Source organism: Drosophila navojoa, chromosome 4, assembly GCF_054131105.1.
Source record: "Drosophila navojoa isolate 15081-1374.11 chromosome 4, UAZ_NAV_1.0, whole genome shotgun sequence".
Classification (NCBI taxonomy): Eukaryota; Metazoa; Arthropoda; class Insecta; order Diptera; family Drosophilidae; genus Drosophila; species Drosophila navojoa.
The window spans coordinates 26,525,728-26,545,256 of record NC_142892.1 but is presented as its reverse complement, the minus strand read 5'-3'; the positions used below and the strand labels follow the sequence as shown (position 1 = coordinate 26,545,256).

Here is a 19,529-nt window from a genome sequence, read left to right as displayed (position 1 = left end):
CCTTCAAAGAAATTTGGTGGAAACCACTTTTGAGGTCGAGGACCGTGAAGAATTTATTATCCCCTAAGTGGGCTATGATGTCCCCTATTTCTGGCATGGGATCGGATCGATCGGAGATTGTGACCAGATTTAGCTTGCGATAATCAATTACAAGTCGGTATTTCTTTTTCCCTGAGGCATCAGTTTTCTTTGGTACGATCCATACTGGAGCGTTATACGGTGATCTAGAGGGTCTAATGACTCCGTCGTCAAGCATTTCTGATATCTGCTTTTCGACTTCTTGCTTTAGAGCAATAGGATATGGGTAATGCCTGCTGTAAACCGGAGTGTCGGTATTGGTTCGGATCTCTCCTACTACTTTAGTCGTGTAGGTTAATTTTTGCTCTGGGTCTGCAAATAACGGTTTAGCTTCTTGAATTAGTCGATCTATTATGTTTTTCTGGCTATCGGACATATGATTTGTTCGGACCTTTATATTGTTAACTGCTTGTGCAGGTAATTGCTTGATTCAGAATTTATTACTGCCATTTACTATTAGGATATCATTCCTGACGTCGATAACAACATTGAGTTGTTTCATTGTATCATTGCCTAGAATGCCATGAAATGTTTTTAGAGTGGGCAATACGAAAAATCTGATTGGAGTGTTGAGGTTAAAAAGATTGAGCAATACATGATGAGTTATGGCTATTTTCCCGCCTATAGAATTAGCGAAAAAAGTTTCTTTGTTCTTTTTTGCGTTGGTTACTAGGGAAGATTGTATGTAATTCTGATTGGAACCTGTATCAATGAGGAAGTTCAGTACCTGTCCGTCCCTCATTTTGCATTGGAAGTAGGGTAACGAGGAACGATTTAAGCTAAAAAATTGACATCGGACATATCAGCAATTTCTGTGGTTGCTTCGTTCTCGTATGGTGTTTCGACGATACCTTGCTCCTCTGCAGCAGCATAGTAGGCCTGTTCATACACTGTTCGTATGCCTTGGCATAGGCTTCGGTGGCGTATGCGTTTGCATATGCATTTGCGTAAGCGTTAGCTTCGTCATCTACGTTCTGCGCTTGGGTTTCCCCAGTATTGATATGAAATTGTCGTTGTTGTTTGAGTGGGTTTTCTGCCCTAGAAGATAAGGGTCACATTCCTGGTTCTGATAGACAAGTCGACTTCCATAGGTTGTGGAGCCGGTTGTGGTTTTGGGGCTATTGGTCTTGGTGGTGCGTTAAAGAACTGTAGTGGTTGTTGAAACCTGAATTCTGGGGGTTAACCTTAGGCTTTGGTGGATAATACAGATCCGGATTAAAGTTGGTTCGATTCAAGACGTGTGGGCTATTGTATCGAAATGAAGATTGAGTAATTCTATTTTGATGATTGTTCCTCGGAGGAAGCGAAGGGGCTCTTATAGGGTTAACGGAATTCCTAATTGACTGGTTCTCAATCAGTCGTCACAAGTGAAGGGCATGTTTAAGGTCGGTTGGCTCTTTGATGGCTAATAACCTTGGTAAGTCTCCGTTGAGACCTCTGATAAACGTATCTAATGCTTTGTCCCTATAAATCTTGGTAATAGCTCTTACTGTTTCTGCAGATGAATCATGGTTATTTATCTGATTCAATATTAGAGACAGATGATAATAAACGGCTTGGTAAAATTCGTCTATTGATCGCCGCCCATTTTGCCTAAGAGTATAGAGTTGGTACTCCAGTGTCTTAAGATCTCTGCGATCTGCGAAATGGTCAGTGAGACATTGGGATATGGCTTTCCAATTTAATGGGGTATTATATGCTTCTAACACAGCATCGGCTTCGCCAACTACTTTACTTCTTACTATCATTAAGATACCATAATGCTTTGGTGTTCCCTGTACAGTAGAGTAGGCCTCAAATATCCTGTCTACACTTTTGCGCCATGAAGTAAATTCTGCTCTATTCCCAGAAAAGTCTTTTAAAACTCTTACAACGTCTGGTAACTTGTCTAGTTCGTTGATTCGTCCCATATATTCTGGGAGAATCGTCTGATCTTGCTCGACTGAGACGGTCGTAGCTGGGTTAAGTAACTCGTCACCTTTCTCAGACAATATCTTCCTAAGGTAATCTCGTACTCTCAATTGGTTCGGTCAAGTAAGTTGGTTTTATGGCACCTGTACTGGTGGATGGGAGTGAATTTTCTGGTGGTGGCATGTTTATTTTAGAGAATGCGGTCGTTAGTTCGTCAATGGTCACGGACAGACTTAAAGAGTTTTTATCGAATCGGAAAATGGTGGTGGTTTGTTTTCAGAATATGTTCTTGGAATCTTAATTTATGTTAGTAAATTCCTACGCGATCAACGCAGTGATCTTCCTGGCTATTATTGTATGGCTTTACGGGCCATACGCTATACCGGGCAACTAGATGTCGCTCAGTAGTACAATTTTCAGAGTTTTCTTAAATACTAAGTGTTAAAGTTCAATATTTCTCTTGTTTTTCTTAATTTCTGGGTGAATTGTTTAATATTTTTGTTGCTTATTTCTTTTTTTCAAATCTTATTCACTATGCTTACAATATAATCTTCAGCATCGTTGACTCCCGCGATGATGGTCCGGATTACTATCTTTCGTCAGATTCCAGTATTAGTGGTGTCTCCGTTACTAAAGATCCTGCGACGCACACTGATTACGCGGTACCCTACGGGCGGACACTTATAGGGTGGCAACAATGTTTTTGACCCACGACCGTACCTCGTTTACGTAAGTAAAGTCACTCTTTCACGAACACGGTGTAGCTGCGGATTAGGCACTATTACGGATCGTTCGAATGCTCCCGTTAGTTACGGATTAGGTACTAACGTTTCGATAGTTGCAGATTAGGCACTAAAGATTTTTCGTCGCGTTCACTAGCAGCTATATTTCGTTATAGGTGCTCTCGCGAACAATAGTTGATACTATGTTTTTCGACGCGTAAACTTTTTAGGATAACAATCGCGGGTCCCTGCTCGGGCGCCAATCAAATATGCGAAAGCGGTTTTTATATTAAAAAAAAAACATTTATTCACTTTCGGAGTTGGATTAGAACTAACTTAAGAATAATTATACAAGTAATATTTATATGAAAGCTGCCGCTGCTGCTATTGGCGTCGCTGCTGCCGTGGTCACTGCTGTTGTTGCTGTTAGGTGTCTTGTGACACGATGGCTCTCACGGTGGTGCTGATCAGTGCGCTGACTCGGCGCTCGTGGCGGAAATGCTCACGTTGACCCGAATGTGTTATGGCCAAGTGCATTGATCTTATTAATATTGCTGATGATAGGCTCCCACGGTTGCGGTTGCGTTGCTGTTGTATTCTGCTGACAAAGCGCACGTGTCAAAAGTGCATGCACTGGAGCTGTGATATAATTGGGCCGGTGCAATGCCCTTTTGTAGGGTCTGTCGTTAACTTATATATACTTTATGGGGTCTGCGATGATTCCTTTAGCCCGTTACATACTTTTACACAAAACCATTATACCCTGATTTCCCATTTTCAATGGGTTCAGGGTATAAAAAACATGTTAGGTTTATAATCACAATGTGTAAATGTACGTGTATAACGAAGCACGTCTCTAGTATTTGATATACGACTTTTACAAAGATGACGATGAGGGGGTGAATATAGGGGCGGGGGGTAAATTTTAACAAAAACCGAAATTGTATAAAATGCGTCTTAATTTATATTTAAAATTTGGACACTAGCTTTCAAGATCTGGGAGATATAATTTTTTAACTGATTTTCGATAAGGCTTTTTATCGATCAAAAAAATATCGGAATGAGTTATATATTATATATATTATATACGCGCGCTACACACGGACATTTAAAAAAATTTGCAAGTCTCTAGCTCTTATATCTTCTGAGATCGACGTGTTCATACATACGTACAGACGGACAAACGGACGGACAGACAGACGGCCTGATCAAGAATATATATACTTTAGGGGGTCTGCCACGCCTCCTTCTGCCTGTTATACATAGTTGAGAGAGCAGAGAGCCCCGAGAGAGAGACAGAGAAGGGAAACATAGAGCATAAAGGGATCTTTTGTTCTACCACCGACCGTCTCGGTCGAGCGCATGAAGCAAAATGATTGTGCTTTCGTATATTTTCGTAGCCTGAACCTAAAAGTAAGGAGCCGAGCAAATACGAAGTTGTGTGGGATGCAATCTCAAAAAAAAGTGTGCAAAACATGACTGTTTGATTCATAAAGGCCTCCTTGGCAGTCACTCTACAATTTACAAACTATTCAATCGAGAGACAATTGTCTTCCCATTCCATACATACATACACATATTCAAATGTACATATGTATCTTCACAAGACCGACCAACGGTGTGTGTGCATGCTCGTCGCCAAAACATATTCTTTATGCGCCTCAACGCTTTCATACCCTTCCTAGAAATAATGAAGAAAACGCTAAGATTTTGTATGAGCATGGCAAACGCTTCTAAGATTTCGATATACTCTTCACTCAAAAGGCAAGAGCTGGGATCGTCGTGGACGAATTTCAATTTTTTTTGCGCTGCTGAGTTAGATGATTTGAGTGCCCATAGAGAGAGAGAGAGAGAGAAGAGAGAGGTAGAGTGAGAGAGAGTAGGACACATAGCGCACAGCCGTGCTTCATATACAAACGGGACCATTTTTTCAGAGCGCTCGCAGCGCACTGGCTTTGTTGTGCTGAATTTTCACTGCTCGAGCTTCAAGAGACTGAGCCGAGCAAACGCGAAGTTGAGAAGTCTCATATCCACATATTTTCGGCGCTGAAAACGTTTTCACTACATGTCTCATCTATGTGTTGTCTGGTCAGTGTATATTCAGATGCATTTTATACAATTACTATTTGTGTTAAAATTTATCGCCCACCACTATATCCACCCCCTCACCATGCACTTTTGTATCTCAGGGTATCTCCTAGCCGAGCGGTCTCTACAAGAGCACTCTTGTAATTTACTCATCAGTTGATTTCAGTGTGTCAAGGGCCTGGCCTGATTGAACGTGATGATAGAACTCAAAGCTAGTATTTTCTTCCATCAACTTATGATTATGTGATTGTACACTGATTCTTTTTATACCCTGAACCCATTGAAAATGGGAAATCAGGGTGTAATGGTTTTGTGTAAAAGTATGTAACGGGCAGAAGGAATCATCGCAGACCCCATAAAGTATATACATATATTCTTGATCAGGGCGACGAGCTGAATCGATATAGCCCTGCCCATCGTCCGTCTGTCTGTATGAGTGCGTCGATCTCAGAAGATCAAAAGCTAGACAACTGAAATTGGGCATGCATATGCCCATATTTTTTCGATAAATCGTCCGATAACTTTTTTATCGAGAATAATCGAAATATTGATTTTGTTTGTTCAGTCCCATTTAAATATTATTGAACCTCAGACTTATTGTGTATTCATATTTAATAGATGCGAAGATTTTGTAATTTACAGATTTTTGATACAAAAACGTATTTCAAGTACTAGAGACTTTTGCTATGGAACATACGCAAAATGATTACGTTCTGAACGTTTTATTAAGATTGTCCATATACAACAAAAATTATTCTACAAATAAATTTTCATAATATTGTCTAACTGTAGAGCAGCCCAAGCGCAGTCGCTGCTTAGTGCGCAGTTAGTTGTTAGTTACGTATCGATGTCCATAATGACTCCATAAATTATATACATATATATATATGTCGAAGAGAAAGTAGTACTAATATGTTGACGCGCACTGTAATTGTGCTTCTATTTTCCTTTATGCGTGCCTTCGAACTTGTGCGTGTGTGAGTCGAGCCTCACAAAGAATGCTCTATGACAGAGTATGGTTTTGGTCACACATGAGCGCAACTTGCATAGTGAAATTATTGAGAGTATTTGGTGGTCAGTATGTGAAATAGGAGTTGTTTGCTATTTCGGTTCAGACAAAGAAGGCAGTAACGTTTGGAGCCTGTCCGCCGCCGAAACTCGCTGCACAATGGAAATTAAGCAAGAGAATACTAGTGCTTCAACATATATATTCTATATATATTCTCTTGATCATGGCGATGAGTTGAGTGGATTTTGGACACTATTGATGCTAAAAACCTCATATACTCGAGCTGACCTCCCAAAACCAAAAAATTTTGGTAGATATTTGTTCGCCCACATGGGGCGAGGCAACCGCAAAAGTTTATATCTCCTAAAGTAGGGGCATCTCTAATTTTCTCATTTTTGGAGCGTAAGCATCCACATTTTAGGTTACCGTTAGCTTGTTCTATGAAATGGCCAAAAATTGTCTAAGCCCAATAGAGGCGTGGCGAATCTAAAAACTGAATTTTCCGCAGTATTAGAGCAAAACCTAGCTACTAATGCTGATGGGAAACGGGCAGAAGGAGGCATGGCAGACCCCACAAAGTATAAATATTCTTGATCAGGCCGAGTTGAGTCGATTTGGCGCTGTCCGTCTGTCAATATGTATGAACGCGTTGATCTCAGAAGATATAACCGCTAGAGACTTGAAATTTTTCTCAGGTCCGTGTATATCACGCGAATATCGAGTTTATCACAAAAATCGATAACTGCTCCCGATATTTTATCGATAGCTTTATATTATACCACTAACCAGAGAACACATAGACTAGACAAATAGTGAAAAGCTTTTTGCACGCTTTTTCTGGGACTTTAGCGCCCCAGACTGCTTTGAATTCGCTCGGCGAATTACTTTTAGGCTCGAGCAACGAAAATATACGAAAGCACAATCATTTTGCTTCACGCGCTCGACCGAGATGGTCAAATGTTGAACAAAAGATCCTTCTATCCTCAATGTATGCATACATACATATGTTTGATTGTGTGTAGTGTCTGATCAGTGGGTAAAATGGGATGCGATTATCGAACCCTTGCATATATGTATGTACATACATTTACAGGTGCATGCAAGTAAAAAAAATTTATAAAAAGTGCAAATGCACTTGTCAGTGAGTCAGTCAGCTACTGAAATATAAGCGCGCCTCTTCTATTCAAACCCAAAATCGTTCGCACAATTTTAAGTTGAGGTAGGCACACGCCAATGTTCATGTCGCATGCATACATACATAACCATACACACACGCACATATAAAGGCACAAAGGCAGTCAAATGCTTCTACAATGATCACCCCATCATTTGTGAGCATCGCGGCCCCTGCGTACACACAATCAAACATATGTATGTATGCATGTGTGAGTAGTTCACAAGATCTACTAAATGCGAATTCGGGGCTCTGAAATTGCTACAGGCAGCAAGAGCTAAGCACACAGGCACACAAATGCTCATAATACATATAGTAACGGAGACTGTGTGTGTGCACGCTCGTCGCGAAAGCATTTTCACTATGAGCACCAACGCTTTCATACCCTTCCCACAAGTAATATCGAAAACACATATACATATTTTGTACGAGCTTGGCAAACGGTTTAAAGAGTTCGGTATACTCTTCACACAGAAGGGAACACATGGGCTCTTGCTGCGAAGAAATTTCAATTTTCGTGAGCTGCTGCTTGTGCTCACATGCATACACACATATACATATTTGAGAGAGCATAGAGCATCGAGAGAGAGAGAGCAAGGGAAACATTGAGCATAGAAGGATCTTTTGTTCAACATGATGATTCAATGATTGTGCTTTCGTATATTTTCGTTGCTCGAGCCTAAAAGTAATTCGCCGAGCGAATTCAAAGCAGTCTGGGGCGCTAAAGTCCCAGAAAAAGCGTGCAAAAAGCTTTCCACTAGTTGTCTAGTCTATGTGTTCTCTGGTTAGTGATTATACCCTGAACCCATTGAAAATGAGAAATCAGGGTATAATGGTTTTGTTGAAATGTATGTAACAGGCAGAAGGAGGCGTGGCAGACCCCACAAAGTATATATATGCTTGATCTGGGCGACGAGCTAAGTCGATTTGGCCCTGTCCGTCTGTCTGTCTGTCCGTATGTATGAACGCGTCGATCTGAGAAGATATAAGAGCTAGAGTCTTCAACTTTTTTTTTAAATGTCCGTATATATCGCGCGCATATCGAGTTTATCACTAAAAAACGATAACTCATTCCGATATTTTTTATCGATAAAAAACCTTATCGAAGGTCAGTTATAAAATCCACATCTTTAAAGCTAGAGTTTCCAAATTTAATATGTATATTAAGATGCATTTTATACAACTTCAGCTTTTGTTGAAATTTGCCCCCACCCCTAAGTCCACCCCCTCACCCTCATCTTTTTAAATGTCGTATATCAAATACTAGAGACTTGAGCTTCGGCATATACATACATTTAAATAATATGATTACGTTCTGAAAGTTTCATTACGATCGTACGTCTAGAATCCGAATTATTCAACAACTATTTCTCATAATGCTGCCAAGACTGCAGCGCAACCCAAGCGCAATCGCCTCTATATGTGCGTGTGTGTGTGTGTGCTTGTGTTTGTTTGTTTGCGTATGTGTGTGTGCGTGTGTATGTGCGAATTATTATTGAAATATCAGTTGCTCGAAGGGTTCAGGGGATCTCGTAGTCGAGCAGTCTCAGTCAATTTGGCTCTGTCCGTCTGTCAATCCGTATGTATGAACGTGTCGATCTCAGAAGTTATAAGAGCTAGAGACTTCAAAATGTTTTTTAAATGTCCGTATATACAGCGCGCATATCGAGTTTATCACTGAAAACCGATAAGTCATTCCGATATTTTTTTATTGATGAAAAACCTTATCGAAGATCAATTATAAAATTATATCTCCCACATCTTTAAAGCTAGTCTCCATTCAAATTTAAAATGTATATTAAGATACATTTTATACTATTTCGGGTTTTGTTAAAATGTAGCCCCCACCCCTATATCCACCCCCTCACCCACATGTTTGTAAAAGGCATACTTCGAATACTAGAGACTTGTGCTTTGGAATGTAAATACATTTTATGTTCTGAATGTTTCATTAAGATTGTATGTCTAGAAATTTAATTATTCAACAAATAAGTTCTCCAAATATTGCCAACACTGCAGCGCACCCCAATCGCAATCGCTTTATATGTGCGTGTGTAAGTGTGTGTGCTTGCGTTTGTTTGTATGCGTGTGTGTGTCCGAATTATTGTTGAAATATCAGTTGACTGTAGGGTTCAGGGGATCTCGTAGTCCAGCAGTCTCGACTAGAGCTATCTTACTTGTTTACTTTTCAACTAATATGATTTCGGGCATATCGGAAAATACATTTTCCGTATGTATTTAATGTATTTAATACTGAGATCTATTTTTATAATGAATTGGCATGTGTTTTTTCAAGTTCCTGCTGCTCTGAGGTATTTATTTTTAATTCCTAAACGGATAAGTACAAAAATATTGGTATACGGCATTAGCAGAATAGCTTATATTAATATTTAATCAATAAGGTAGAAACTTGTTTTCTTTATAAAAAAAACTTTCCCATTTTACAATCGGCTGGAATTTTACACCGTTCGATACGCATTTGCATACTCTACAGCATCATGCAACGTGGGAAAAATTTCAAAAGGACCCTCGCTTAGAGCCATGCTGTGTACCAACGTGTCGTAAACGCGATCCATAGGGCTTGACAACAGCAAACGAGAACCAAACGTTTTTAAGTCATTGCTAACATCAGTCAAAATGCTGCAGCCAGCAACATCGATGTGGCCCAACATGGAGAAATCCAGAATTAAGAATTTAAGCGTATTGTCATACATATTAGTTTTGGTTTCCTTAGCACCATTTTCAGTTACAGAGACGTATTTTTTCGATGATTTTCTATTTCGGTTGATCTTTTGCTTGATTTTATCAAGTCCGACTACAGAGTAAAGTGCACGCCGAAAAAACAAACTTGTAGCAAAATTAAGAGAACCATAGTACCGAAAGATGCACGTTTGTGGAACTTGCATTACATGACGATGCTGATTCATGTCCATATAGATACCAGGCGACTCAGGCATATAGCCCAGCAAACAATAATAAGGCTTCACTCCCTTAATATACAATGCTAATAACGACACACAAACGCCGATAAGAAGCCTAAAAACGAAGGAAAGATAAAAAAATCACAACTGAATTAATGAATATAATAATTTTTATATACTATGCATGGTAGCTTACCCGATATCAATGTCTATGAGCACTACACATAAGAATGTAGATATCCAGCTGAATATTTCTAGTTTGCCTTGCTTGGAGAATTTTTTCAGCTGTTTAATCTGCATAAACATAGGTTTCAATGCTACAATTATGACACCCGCCAAAACGCACTAAAAAATACATATCTACAATAGGAAGCGAGTTAATTTTAATTGAATATAGATACCCTTGGTAAATCGCTGAAGAACGGCCCGATCCACAGTAACGTAACAACCACAAGGCTGGCAGACACCAAAGAAGCTATTTGGGAGACACCACCTGTTTGCTCCTGTATAACCGATCGCGATAAAGAGCAGGCTAAAGGTATGCATGAAAAACAGCTGCTGACAGCATTACCGAAGCCCATAGCTAAGAGTTCCTGATTGGCGCGAACCTCATAACCATGCTTTTTGGCAAACGTCAAGCCCATAGACATGATAATGGAATATGTAACTATTGCAATAGCTATTGAATCGACTGCAACTAAGGGGATCAAATCTAGGCGTGGTAGTGTCGCACTTGGCAATCCTTTTGGTATTATACCAACCAACTCAATATTATAGTCTTTGTGTAAGTGACAAAATTTTGAGATTAATGTTCCACCAATCACAGCTATAAGTTCTGCGGGCAAAGGGAACCGGCATCGTTGGCTTAAATACGGCTTTATGAACTCATTACAAACAGTCATGAAAATAATGACTCCCACGCAAAAGCTGAAGTTAACAAGGTTTGTATGTGTCAGGCCCTTTACTACATCGATCAGAGTGTAAATAATTTTAAATGCTCCTTTATGGCGGTCTACTCTTATCCCTACCACGTCTTTCAGTTGTGCGGCTACTACATGACACGCTGCGGCTGTGGTAAACCCATTTACTAGAGGTTCACTTAGCAAGGAAGAAAGCGTTCCCAGTCTGAAAAAGGACATTAGCAACTGAAAATAAAAGATAATATTAATAAAATTACAAAGTGAAATTATATAATATAATATAATAGTAGAGACTGATTGACTGCTGAACCCTGTTAAGAGCTGTTATTGCGTTCAAACGGGCGCGTAAGTATGCGATCTTTCAATTACGTAGTTAATTGCTTCGTGACTGCGATGTGATCAACAAGATGTGTAATTATTTGTTAAAAAAAAAAAATTACGGACTCTATAAATAGACACTCAGAAATAGACACAATATTCATAGACATATTATTCAAATGTCATTAAATACCATCAGAAGTCTGCTAGAGACTCTCTAGTCCATTTTTACTAATAGGGGGCAACTTTGTCGTAGTCATTAAATGATCTGTGTATTCATCATGTATAAACACAGTAAATGCATGATTTCAAGGTATAATTGTATTCGTATACGCACGCATAAACACGCATTGGCTTCCATTTGCTTAATACGGGAACTTTTCTTGTGGACTATCTTCATGATACTTTTAGATTATAATTATAACATGGATACTAAATAACGATAAAGGCTATCGATTGTTATACCCTAAGTCGTCTGTCTGACTGTCTGTCCGTCCATCCACATGTATGAACGCGTCGATCTCAGAAGATATATAAACTAGAGACTTGAAATTTGTTTTCCTAGGTCCGTGTTTGACTACGGAAACAAGAAAGTGAAATGAGTATATTGGTTTTGTGCAATGTCCGTCTTGCTTTCCGTCTGTCAGTGTGTCCGTATGAACGCAATCTATTTCGGCGCTATTGCAGCTAGAGACTTAATTTGGAACACATATTCGTGTATATCTCCGATTTATAGTGTTAAAATTTTCCGGATCAGCCCACTATGGGCGTGGCAAATCGGAAAAAGCATGACCACCCAAGATCACCAGCTATGGCGGACATATCTCCGCCCATTGGGGACGTGGCCAATCGGATAAAACTGTATCTCCCAAAGTTGTAAATCTAATTAATACCAAATGGGAGAGGCTCATGCGAAGAATCTTTGGCGATCTGCTATAAATCGTTTTTTTTATCCATGATTCTCAAAGGAACTATCGTCCATCCATATTACCTTTTCCCAGAATAAATGCGGCTTACCGTGATATTAAGGGTATTCTAAAACGTAGAAAAATTGGCCTGCTTTCGCCGACTTGTGATAGTTTTTCTACTTATTGATAATTTATAATTATTTTTTAATTTAATCGACATGGCTTTTAGGGAAATCGCACTTTTTTTTTTTTTTTTAATTTTTCAATATGATGCGGTCTTTTATGGGTTTTTTTAATAATCTTTCCGATCTGGCCGTTTTGTTTGGGGGAATCAGATTTATATTTTTTATTAATTTAATTAATTTATATTTTTTTTGTAAATTGCTCATAGATGTGCATTCTAAAGAACTGTAAGGTTTTCCACGAGAAAACCTGAATTATTTTTCGTGACCGATTGATTGACGTTGTTTGCCCATAATTTACCGAAACCTATGACCAAATAATGGCTATTTTTAAAGAGGACACAAATAATAATTTAAAAAGTAAGAATACGTATTTTGTAATGCAAGCGAATTACCGAAAATGAATTTGAGAGGGAATTTCAAAATACTTTTGTCCAGCCAAAAAATGACAATCTGCCATGCAAATAATTATAGAAAAGAATTAGTTATGTTATCAATGCAATATATAGCTTTATACAATTGCTCGCTTTAAAAAGTATAATTGGTACCGTTACCTCTGTCAGCACGCAGAAATAAGCGGCTAAAGTTTTTGCAATGTGGTGTCAAAATACTTTTGTCCTCCATTGTACATAGGCAATGAACCACATTGGGTGTGGACGCATTCTGAACGCAGTTAGCAACGAAAGCGCTTGGGCTGCAGTGTATTTTCCAAAGCACAAGTCTTTAACACTATAAAAAAAGCTTTTTAGAAATTAAGGACGAGGGAGTACAAAATAAAAGAGATTTTCTAATAAAATCTTTGTATTCGTATAGCCTGTAGGTTTAATACAAAAATATCGCCTAAACATGAAATCAATTTATTGCAGATAAACAAGAAAAAGGACAAATCATCGAAAAAATATGATCAATTCGTATTTCTTTCTAGCCTTTGTAGTTTAGGAGATATCTGCGTTCAAACGGACGGGCATAAGGAAAAGGCGATATCGTCTCAACTAATCAAGATTATATATATTTTTTGCGGGGTCCACTAGCCGTAGTTTGACTGAATTTTAATATTGCTTTAGTTTTAACTTACATTCACAATGCCAACAGCTAACGCAAGAGAGGTGGCTACGTCCAATTGCGTGATAACATTCTCGGAAGGTACAACAGTATTAATCGTAGCATTAATACCTGCCATAGTACCATCAATTAGGTCGGTAGAATCCACATTTGCATATGTTAGAACCACTTTTTGCGTCATCATGCTGGCTACAGCAAATGTACCAATTGAAATGTGCTTGGATGTGCCCAAAAACATGTAGACAATCACTGGAAATACGGCCATATAGAGACCATTCCCTGCGGAAACACCAGCCAACATTCCATAGGCCATTCCATGAGGTATATTCATAATAGCGACAGTAAATCCTGATATAATATCTCCAACGAGGTCCCGCTTAAGTGAATACTGGGGCAACCATTGTAGAATTGGAATAAGGCCGGTGAATATTGATACCAAGCTCAAACCACTCCAAAAGTTACGTATGGACGAGAGGATACTCTTATCTCTTGCCGAATACCCAGTTTGTCGGATAACTATCTCATGAGTCAGCACATCTCGGTGGATGCTATATTTTGGCTGTATCTTTGGTGTGCTTTTTGTGTTTCCATCATTGTTGTCATTGGTATAAAGTGGTTTACCTCTAAAATTTTGAAAAAAGGTGAAATTGGAATTTAGTCCTTTCATCGTAGATAAATTTTAGCTTACTCAGGATTCTCGGGACCTTTATGCATTTTTTCTATGGAATTCCTATATATAGCGCATGGATATTAAATCACTCAACACCGCCTTTGCAAACACACAGAGATACATACACGATCTGCTGCAAATTTGTTAATGTTATGGGTTATTTTCCAAGAAACTAGTCCTCAACAAAATTTATCTAAAACATGAAAAAAAATCTAAATTACAAAAAATATGCCTTATTATACACCCAGAGATAAAAAATAGCCGATCGGGGTTTCACCAAATGATATTAAACTCGACTAATTTTTAATTTAGAGAATCTTTAGTTTGAATTCAATTCTTTGGTTTTTGTGTTTAAGGGTTATTTAGGCTTTTTGTTAAGCAAGTTTGACAACAAACAACAGCGAAAGCAGATGAATATATCTGAAAAAAAAAAACACAATTATTGCAATGGCTAAAAAAAAAAAAAAAAAAAAAAAAAAGAATTAAGACATCTCTGTTAAAAGAAAACAAGTAAGAAAGCTCTAGTCGAGACTGCTCGACTACGAGATCCCCTGAACCCTTCGAGGAACTGATATTTCAATAATAATTAGCACATACACACGCATATACAAGCGATTGCGCTTGGGTTGCGCTGCAGTGTTGCGAATATTATGAGAACTTATTTGTCGAATAATTTAATTTCTAGACGTACGATCGTAATGAAACTTTCAGAACGTAATCATGATGTATAAATGTATGTGTATACCGAAGCTCAAGTCTCTAGTATTTGATATACGACTTTTACAAAGTTGAGGGTGAGGGGGTGGATATAGGAGCGGGGGGTAAATTTTAGCAAAAACCGAAATTGTATAAAATGAATCTTAATATACATTTAAAATTTGGACACTCTAGCTTTAATGATGTAGGAGATATAATTTTTTAGCTGACTTTCGATAAGGTTTTTATCGATAAAAAAATATCGGAATGAGTTATCGTTTTTTAGTGATAAACTCGATATGCGCGCGATATATACGGACATTTTAAAAAAAGTTGAAGTCTCTAGCTCATATCTTCTGAGATCGACGCGTTTATACATACGGACAGACGGACGGACGGGCAGACAGACAGACGGACAAGGCCAAATCGACTCAGCTCGTCATGCTGATCAAGAATATATATACTTTGTGGGGTCTGCCACGCCTCCTTTTGCCTGTTACATACATTTCAACAAAACCATTATACCCTGATTTCCCATTTTCAATGGGTTCAGGGTATAAAAAGATTCACTGCTGCAGCGCCATCTAGCAAATCAAAGCCAAACTAACTGCGGATGTGATTCTAAGAATATGCTAGAAGAAGTTTGAATATATGTGTACATAGGAAAACTTTTGTTATTTTTTAACGCCAATTGACTGAACCGAATTTAATGAATATATTCTGAAATCGATGCGTTCAAACATAACAGACGGACAGCCAGACAGGCGGACAGACAGACGGACAGGGCTAAATCGTCTCAGCTCGTCGCCCTGGTCAAGAATTTTTAGGGTCTGCCACGCCTCATTCTGTCTGTTACATACATTTTAACAAAACCATTATACCCATTTTCATGGGTTCAATGTATAAAAATGGTGTTTCCGAATGGTCAAGAGTCAAACTTATTGGACCCGATGGTTACTTCAGAGTTTTGCCATTACAAAGAATTCGAAAATATGGGGATGCATATCTAGATATAAAACGGAGTAAAAAATATAAAGAAATTATTCTCAGTGGATTTCTGCCTAGTATTGAGTCCGTTACTGAGAAAGAGCATGACTCCATATTTAAGGACGATTCTGTACCTTGGCATAGGGCTCGGTCTGTAAGTGTTTTTTTAAGATTGAATATTTTTTTTTTTATACCCTGAACCCATTGAAAATGGGAAATCAGGGTATAATGGTTTTGTTAAAATGTATATAACAGGCAGAAGGAGGCGTGGCAGACCCCACAAAGTAGATATATTCTTGATCAGGGCGACGAGCTGAGTCGATTTAGCCCTGTCCGTCTGTCTGTCACTTAAAAAATTATATCTCCTACATCTTTCAGAGTCTCCAAATTTAAAATGTATATTAAGATGCATTTTATACAATTTCGGTTTGTTGAAATTTACCCCCCACCCTTAAATCCACCCCCTCACCCTCATCTTTGTAAAAGTCGTATATCAAATACCAGAGACTTATGTTTCGGTATACACATACATTTATACATCATGATTATGTTCTGAAAGTTTCATTACGATCGTACGTCTAGAAATTAAATTATTCAACAAATAAGTTCTCATAATATTGCCAACACTGCAACGCAACCCAAGAGCAATCGCCTGTATATGTGAGCATGTGTGTATGCGTGTGTTTGTTTGTATGTGTATGTGTGTGCGTTTGTTTGTTTGTATGCGTGTGTGTGTGCATGTGTTTGTTTGTATTCGTGTGTGTGTGTGTGTGTGTGTGTGTGTGCTAATTATTATTGAAATCTCAGTTGCTCGAAGGGTTCAGGGTATCTCGTAGTCGAGCAGACTCGACTAGAGCTTTCTTACTTGTTTTTTTGTAAACCTTTTATCTATCTTTAAAACATAAATTTTGCCTTTGAATTTTTGCCGATCCGCGCACTAGGAGCGTGACAAATCGGAAAGCGGACGGGCAAGACGGATATTGCAAAAAATAATGTACTGATTCCCTTTCGTGAATGAGTATAATTATATGTCTACGCCCATTAGGAGCGGACTTGCAGATATAGTGACTTGTTAAATTCTGCTATATTTTGGACCTTATTGATGTTAGAGACCAACAATTTGGTATATATACTCCGGCTGACCAAAACGAAAAAGCTTTTATCTACTAAAGTAAAGAATATTAGTAGTAAAATAGGGTTAGAGTGCCGTTAGCTTGTTATATGAACTAGCCAAAAATGAAGGGCCCATAGTGGGCGTGGCAAATTGAAAAACTGAATTTTCTACTGTATTAGAGCAATACTTAGCTACTAAATTGCTGATGGGGTGTGAATAAGTATTCCGCAGTCGGTAATGCCAGACTGCTACGTTCTTACTTGTTTTAAAAATGTTTGTACATATATGGCGCATATATATATTGTTATCGATTCAAAACTAAACAAGTAAGAAGTCTCTAGTCGAGACTGCTCGACTAGGAGGTACCCTGAACACTCCAAGCTGATATTCTTATTATTTTGCACATCTTTTATGCACGCACACATACATACATATGCATCCACCCTCACGCGCTCGCGCTCTGCTAACTGCGCAGTAAGCAGCGACTGCGCTTGGGCTCGGCTGCAATGTTGGCAATAGTATTAGAATTTAGTTGGTGAATAACTTCTTTTGCAAACATACAATTTTAATGAAATTTACATATTTAATCATATGGTCAAAATGTGTGTACAAATTTTTTTTTAAATAAGCGTTTGGTGGTAAAAGGATCTTTGAATTCCTTAGACCAAAGTTTAATAAAGCCAAGCACACTTTTGGCTTCATTAATTATGGTAGAAATATGAAGATTAAAATTTAGTTTACAATCAAAGGAAACACCAAGATCTTTGACTGTATGGATGCGTCGTAAGGAAATATTGCTAATGATATAATCAACAATTAGAGGAACGGTACGACTGAAGGTCATACACTTTGAGCAATTTAAGTCCAGTTGGTTTGTCACACACCAAAGTTGAAATGCATTTAGGTCATCTTAAAGGTGATGATGTCCTTTGCACTGGAATATGGAAGGCAAAGTTTTACATCATCAGCATACATAAATATAGTAGAATACGAAATACAACTAGGAAAGTCATTCTTTAGTGATAAACTCGATATGCGCGTGATATATACGGACATTTTAAAAAAAGTTGAAGTCTCTAGCTCTTATATCTTCTGAGATCGTCGTGTTCAAACATACGGACAGACGGACGGACGGACGGACGAACGGACAGACAGACGGACAGGGTCAAATCGACTCAGATTGTCGCCCTGATCAAGAATATATATACTTTGATCGGTCTGTCACGCCTCCTTCTGCCTGTTACATACATTATAACAAAACCATCATACCCTGACTTCCCATTGAGTATTGGTTTAGGGTATAGTAATGGATGTATGTACATACATATGTAGATATGTATACATATACACATGCACATAGAAAACAATATGTACATACATATATACATACATACATATGTACATACATATGTAGATAGTTATAATCACTTAAATAATTGATAACGTTATAACGTAGTATATACATATGTATATATATGTGTATACATACATATGTATGTGTACAATGTACATATGTATGTATATTTTTCTCCTTCAGCGTTGATAACTAATGTTTTGTTGTATATCAATCACTGTACTCTAAACCACTTTAAAATCGGAAATTAGGTAATTTTTTTTTTTTTTAATGTACATTGATACCTACATATGTACATTGTATGTACATACATACATATATATTTACACATGCACATGCATACATACATATGCAACTTTTTGGACATCCACGGCAGATCACATAAAGTAGACATCGTTTCAAGAATACATACATACATACATACATACATATGTACATACATTTAACACATATCAGTTCTTTGAAGGGTTACAAATGGAGCAGTCTCGGCTAGTTGTTAATAGAATTGTTTATTAGCACGAACTATGTACATATGTATGCATTATTATGCAAGTCTCGATCAAATTAAATTCCATGTACACATATGTATGTACATATACATATGTACCTACTAATTCATATAAATATACATATGTATTCATATGTGTATGCATTCATTCATTCACTTAAACTCGCATACGTACATATGTTTATACATACATATGTACATATGTGACTATTATATGTATATGCCTTACGATTATTCTCGCGCCAAATGCATATATATGTATGTATGTACATATATAGTAGATTTACATACATAAATATGTATGTGAGGAAAGTACCAAAGCACTCATCAGCTTACAGAATGAAACTGAAAGAACCGTTCATAGGTTTTTGTTTTTGAGCTTTTTTATTTTTTAGCTTTGGCACTGTTTGTTTCTTCTCGTTAAGCTTTTAACGTTTTTTTTTTTTTCTTGTATTTTTAATACCATTTTAATTGTAGCTGCTACTATGATTTCAACAACAACTGTTCAATCTACTAAAAAAATCACGATAGACAGACTCAATTCATAAATTATTTTTTGTGCAATGAAATATCATTTGGATGGAGCCACTGACCAGAGAACACATAGACTAGACATGTAGAACAAATTTTTCTACAGCTCGAAACTGTTAAGTTGAGCGACCGCTATACTTCGTATTTGCTCGGCTCGGTCGCTGGAGGTTCGAGCAATGAAAATACTGCATGACAAAAACAGTGCGCTGTGAGCGCTCAACCGAAATGGTCCCAATTCCGTATGAAGCGCAGCTATGAGCCATTTTTTCTACTCTTTCTCTCTCTCAGTCCCTCTCTCTCGCTCTCTGTGGTCGCTGAAATCATCACTCTCAGCCGCGCACAGAAATTGAAATTTTTGTTCGCGACGATCCCAGCT

General features: G+C 38.0%; 1 protein-coding gene and 2 long non-coding RNA genes across 4 annotated transcripts in view; all 3 read right to left on the bottom strand.

The window, feature by feature from the left end:
- LOC149091574 (uncharacterized) overlaps positions 1-19,529 on the bottom strand; it is a 178,946-nt gene that overhangs the window by 114,616 nt on the left and 44,801 nt on the right. The gene's annotated exons all lie outside the window — the stretch shown is intronic.
- On the bottom strand, positions 9,279-18,999 carry Prestin (solute carrier family 26 member prestin). Of its 2 annotated transcripts, none has more exons than XM_089260478.1 (5): positions 18,959-18,999; positions 13,307-13,916; positions 10,305-11,048; positions 10,100-10,248; positions 9,279-10,018 (listed from the first exon to the last, which is right to left on the bottom strand). In XM_089260478.1, exons 1-5 carry the CDS (start codon positions 18,982-18,984, stop codon positions 9,442-9,444), a joined length of 2,106 nt encoding a protein of 701 aa, XP_089116604.1. In that variant the 5' UTR covers positions 18,985-18,999; the 3' UTR covers positions 9,279-9,441. The 2 variants fall into 2 exon arrangements, with proteins under 2 accessions (XP_089116604.1, XP_089116603.1); XM_089260477.1 differs by lacking the exon at positions 18,959-18,999 and adding an exon at positions 13,982-14,110.
- On the bottom strand, positions 15,823-18,955 carry LOC149091578 (uncharacterized). The gene is made up of 2 exons (XR_016196877.1): positions 18,852-18,955; positions 15,823-17,694 (listed from the first exon to the last, which is right to left on the bottom strand). It is a non-coding gene; the product is annotated as an uncharacterized LOC149091578 (long non-coding RNA).

Excerpts from the sequence above, each read along its gene's own strand:
- Prestin (XM_089260478.1), bottom strand. The coding sequence starts at position 18,984 with ATGAACGGTTCTTTCAGTTTCATTCT. Across the intron at positions 13,917-18,958 it reads GGTTCTTTCAGTTTCATTCT|AGGTAAACCACTTTATACCA; the intron begins GTAAGCTGATGA and ends TCAAAATTTTAG. Across the intron at positions 11,049-13,306 it reads TAGCTGTTGGCATTGTGAAT|TTGCTAATGTCCTTTTTCAG; the intron begins GTAAGTTAAAAC and ends TTTTATTTTCAG.